At 44.2% G+C, this 5,549-nt stretch overlaps 1 protein-coding gene across 1 annotated transcript in view; it reads right to left on the bottom strand.

Moving 5' to 3' along the window:
• Nucleotides 1-401: 401 nt before the first annotated feature.
• Nucleotides 402-5,549, bottom strand: part of LOC123505365 (N-acetylated-alpha-linked acidic dipeptidase 2-like) — a gene marked incomplete at its 5' end in the record, with an annotated part of 52,815 nt that continues 47,667 nt past the window's right edge. The window contains 2 exons of the mRNA XM_045256584.1: nucleotides 402-1,715; nucleotides 3,386-3,478. Coding sequence (XP_045112519.1) covers nucleotides 1,517-1,715; nucleotides 3,386-3,478 — 292 coding nt within the window. The remainder of the gene's footprint in view (nucleotides 1,716-3,385; nucleotides 3,479-5,549) is intronic.

Below are 5,549 nucleotides of genomic sequence, written 5' to 3'. Positions count from 1 at the left end.
AATCGGAGGAAAGGCGGCAGAAAAGGAAATGAATGTGGAGGATGCTAGTAGAGGACAATGATTGACGGTGAAGGAAGGGAGAAATGAAGGAAGAGGAAACGAGGAGAGGACAACGAGAGAAAGAAAAAGTTGATGAAGGGAGAGAGGAAAGGAAGCGTGGAGATGAGAGGGAAGTAGGAGGAAACAGGGGATGAGAGTAAATGAGGACGAGAGAAATAAAAGAAGATAAAAGGAGATGAGAAAACTTAATTGCGGGGAACCGTGACGATAATTAAAGGGGATGGTGTGCGTGAACGCGGTCCGGCAATAAAGAGTGAACGAGGAGTCTTAGACGAGAAGGATCAAGGTTAGGGAAAAAGATGAAGAGAATCAGGAGGATCTCTTGAAAGCATTAGATTATGTAAAGACTGATAGTTTATTTACAGTTCATGAAAATAAGTTGCCAGGCGGAAGCAAATGTCTATCACAATGCCATCGCCATTAGTAAGGCATTAACAATATTAACAACCACTTACGAGCTATCTGTCACTAAGGCTTTAACGGTGTTGTCATTAATAATCTCATAATGAATACCATCATCAACACTACCACCATTTCCACAGCCATTACCACTACCACTATCTACCTTTAGCCACACATCCACTACAACCATCACTACCAAATACTTATACGTGCACTATAAATCCTGATTCTGTCCGCTTCTTCAACACACCAACACCATTCTAACCGCTCTTACTTATACAGTTCCTTTCGTCTGTTATCACTATAACCCACCACAACCATTATCTAAGCGTCCCCTAGCACAACCACCATATACATGTTCTCTGGGTGCCGTCGGCTAGGAGCAGGACAGAGCCAGGATGGAAAAACAGACTCTCACCTTGTTGTCAACACGAAGACCCTCGGTGGAGACAACAGGTCTTCTCCATTAGATTCTATTGTCACCTCCGTCGTGTAGGCGACGGGAGACTCCGAGGACCGAGAGGGAGGAAGTGTCAACACCACCCTTCTCAACAATCATCGAAAAAAAAAAAAAAAACAGCTTCGGTGGAGAAATTAAGATGAAATGTTGTCTTCTTCAAAAATATTTGCAAAGGACATGTGCCGTCAAGTGATGTGTCTTGTAGTGTCTTCTGAGTTCAAGGAGGCCATGTGGCTGAGGCAGAAGTGGTGTTCTGTAACCTTCCCTGCACACTGCTCCTTTAAGAGCTGGAAGGGGGAAGGTAGCAAAGAATGAACACCAACGAAACAAGGGATAATTCAGTTTCCATGTCTTTGGATTTTTCGCGGCCTTGTTTCAAAGTTGCACATACAATCGCTATCCTGATGTAATCTTTCCTATGTCTTAGCACTTCTTTCCTCAACTAAACTTAATGTCACTTGGTGTACTCTAATTCACCTTCTGACCATGCTATAAACTACGAAATTTTTAAGTGAAAATAACACACAAAAACAAAGTCATAGTTAATCAAATGAACGTTTCCCTGACTACCGAGGGAGCGGCCGTCCCTGAGGATCACCAGAGCTCCTGCTTGAGGACAGCCGCGGCAGCACGGATAAGGTGAGTGACGGCGGCAAGGTGCTCCCTCACCATGCGCCAACGGGTAACCTGCGCCTTGGGCGGCAGGTCAGGCAGGTCATGCAACAAGTCCTGCAGCCCCGCGAAGCTGTCTGAGGCGTAAGTGTTACTGCTGCTCGGCGCCATCACCACGTGACTGAGGGAGGGAAGGAAATTAAACGTGTGTGTGTGTGTGTGTGTGTGTGTGTGTGTGTGTGTGTGTGTGTGTGTGTGTGTGTGTGTGAGAGAGAGAGAGAGAGAGAGAGAGAGAGAGAGAGAGAGAGAGAGAGAGAGAGAGAGAGAGAGAGAGAGAGAGAGAGAGAGAGAGAGAGAGAGAGAGAGAATTATTAGCTTCAAAGAGTACACATGTTAAGTATAGAATATTTCCGTTGTCAAGTAAAGACAAATCTAGCATATGAGATAGGGATAAAACGAGGAGTCATTAAGGAGAGGGGAAACTGCCGTGAAACCAGAGACAAATTAGCATAATTATACCGTGAAAAAGACATTAGGATTTGAAGGGCAGAGAGGTATAAGAAAATAAACTCCACGGCTTGGAAGTTTATGAGTGATAGTGGGAAACATAGAGAGAGAGAGAGAGAGAGAGAGAGAGAGAGAGAGAGAGAGAGAGAGAGAGAGAGAGAGAGAGAGTGTGTGTGTGTGTGTGTGTGTGTGTGTGTGTGTGTGCGCGCCCCAGTTTTTGCTTATTCAAGTGGGGAAACCGGCCAAAGACAAAACAAGTTGTGATTAAAAAAAGGCCCACAGAGGTGCCGTTCTCTAAACAAGTGAATAGGAACAGGAACTCCTTGGCTGATATAAAAGTTTTTTTTTTTTTTTCTAAAAGTCTTCAGTGAAGAATGTATGTGTAGCAAGGTGCATGTAGTTTTGTGTGAAGGAAGAGCGCTGTCTTTAGAGGGTAGGCTGTGACTGCCCCCTTGTGTTGTGAGACAAAGGGAAACGTTCAGTGAGGTCACAGCTGGCTTTAATGATAAGCTCACAGCACCCCCTGAACCAGTGCTATTAGACCTCACTGGGAGTAATTATCGTTTCGGCAGGTGTCTACTGCCTCCTCCTTAGAGTGTGTGTGTGTGTGTGTGTGTGTGTGTGTGTGTGTGTGTGTGTGTGTGTGTGTGTGTATTTCAGTACCGGCGGATTTCCTAGACCTCCAGTTTATGACCCAAAAGTCAACACATACCCACCCATGCATCCTCCCCGACACATACTGAGGAACGCTAAACTTACATAATGAGATATATTACTAATATTACTAATAATAACTAATAATGTTTATAGCTAGTTTCTCTCTCTCTCTCTCTATATATATATATATATATATATATATATATATATATATATATATATATATATATATAGAGAGAGAGAGAGAGAGAGAGAGAGAGAGAGAGAGAGAGAGAGAGAGAGAGAGAGAGAGAGAGAGAGAGAGAGAGAGAGAGATTATAATAATTTCTCTCCGTTGGAGGGAATAATTAGCCTTTGGTGGAATAAAAGGAAGCAGGCCAGCTTTATTCGCAATGACACAATGAAGACTTGCATCAGATCATCATCTTCGTGGTGTAAACAGTATCTCTCTCTCTCTCTCTCTGGCGGCACCCACTCGCTCTGCTCTCTTCTGCCTCCCTTGCTCTCAAATTGGTTTATTAATGTCCCAGCTGTTATCGAACGGAATTCTATCAACTAACACCACTTCCCCCCTCACACACACACACACACACACACACACACACACACACACACACACACACACACACACACACACACACACACACACACACACACACACACACACACACACACACACACACTCACTTATATTCTGGCCTTCCTGGGAGTCCTCGAGGGTCCAGAAACGCCCGATCCAGCATCATCTGCACGTCATTGGCAGTTCTCACGGCCATGACACTGCAAATGAGAGGAGGCAACAGGGAAGTGTTTGGAAGGAGCAGAGAACTGGGCTGTACTGGGAAGAAAACATGATGAGGGAACCAAGAATAGATCGGGAGAAAAATAGGTAGGTACTGTTTGAAGGATGAAGGAAAACAAAAAAAAGCTGGTCGATGAGTACTGTACAAAGGCAGGAAAAAAAATAAAAAAGTTGGAGTGAGAGGAGGTGGGTTTCGTGTGTAATTCAGCACGGTCGTCTGTTGGTCACCTAACCAGCCTTCCCTATTACGGAGCGAGGTCAGAGCTCATAGATCGATCTTCGGGTAGGACTAAGACCGCAATATACTCCACACACCGGGAAAGCGAGGCCACAACCCCTCGAGTTACATCCCGTACCTACTTACAGCTAAGTGAACAGGGGCTACACATTAAGAGGTTTGCCTCGCCACGCCAGGGACTCGAACCCGGGCCCTTTCGGTTGTGAGCCGAGTGTGCTAACTACTACATTACGCGGTGTGTGTGTGTGTGTGTGTGTGTGTGTGTGTGTGTGTGTGTGTGTGCAATTCACCTCGGTCGCCTGCTGTTCACCCAGCCAGTCTTCCCCATTACGGAGCGAGCTCAGAGCTCATAGACCGATCTTTCAGGTAGGACTGAGACCACAACACACTCCACACACCGGGAAAGCGAGGCCACAACCCCTCGAGTTACATCCCGTACCTATTTACTGCTAGGTGAACAGGGGCTACACATTAAGAGGCTTGCCCATTTGCCTCGCCGCCCCGGGACTCGAACCCAGCCCTCTCGATTGTGAGTCGAGCGTGCTAACCACTACACTACGCGGTGTGTGTGTGTGTGTGGGGGTGAAATGTGCTTTGTGAGCAGGGCAAAAGAATGAGAGGAAAGAACGCTAAGGAAGAAAAAGGTGAAGCGAGATAAAGTAAACGAAGAAATGAGATAAAGTAGGAAGAAAATCAAAGAAGTAGATAATTAACAAGTAATTAATGGTAGAAAAAAAAGCAGGTATATATGAGTGGATAAATTACATTAATTAAACAAAGAACTCAAAAGAGAAAAAAATAGAGAACTGTGAGGAGAGCAGGAAATCAGTATAGAAAAAAATAGTGACGGAACAATAACGGTAGAAAAAAATAAGCTTGAGAGTAAAAATAAAAACTGAAAAATAACAAATATAGAACACACAATATAGTAAAAGAGAGGACTGCAGAGAAATCACTCGGGATAAAGGAAGAGTCATGACCGAGAAAAGAAAGACAATACTGAGGAAAAGACGAACAAGAGACTGAAAACGGATTACATATTACGTTAGATTACGAGAAAAGGAGGACAAATGAAATAAAGGAAAGTAAGGATCAAAGGAGGCCAGGTAGGAATGAAGGAGTAACGGCAGAATAAGGAAAGGATTAGATTTCAAGGGCGAAGGAGGAATAAGAGAGAGAGAGAGAGAGAGAGAGAGAGAGAGAGAGAGAGAGAGAGAGAGAGAGAGAGAGAGAGAGAGAGAGAGAGAGAGAGAGAGAGAGAGAGTATAAAGGTAAGCAAAGAGAGAAAAAAAATATGGGATGGAGATGCACAGGCAGGGATTGCAGAGACATAGAGGGGAAAAAGGTGCCTAGAAGAGAGAAAATAGGATGGGAAGGAAACAAGGGAGGAAGAAAGGGAAACAACAGGAGCGAGACAGATGGCAGGACACGGTACAGCTATGGAGAAATTGAAAGGAGAAAGAGAGACGAAGAGAAAGAGAGGGAAAGAGAGTGAGAGGGGACAGGAATAGAAATGAGCACAAGAAGAGGAAAGAGAAAATAACTGAAAACAATGAAGAAAGATATATCATGGATGTTAAGAAATATGGCAATATAGAAAGGGACATAAATATCAGGTGAAAGCAATGCGCCATGAAAAATAAAAGACGAATTGCAAGGATATTGAAAGTATGGTATTGGATTACATGAATACATTTAGATATGAGAGAGAGAGAGAGAGAGAGAGAGAGAGAGAGAGAGAGAGAGAGAGAGAGAGAGAGAGAGAGAGAGAGAGAGAGAGAGAGAGAGAGAGAGAGAGAGAGAGAGAGAGA

This window comes from Portunus trituberculatus, chromosome 18 (genome assembly GCF_017591435.1).
Source record: "Portunus trituberculatus isolate SZX2019 chromosome 18, ASM1759143v1, whole genome shotgun sequence".
Lineage (NCBI taxonomy): Eukaryota > Metazoa > Arthropoda > Malacostraca > Decapoda > Portunidae > Portunus > Portunus trituberculatus.
The sequence above is the reverse complement of the archived record's forward strand: the minus strand, read 5'-3'. Positions and strand labels throughout refer to the sequence as shown.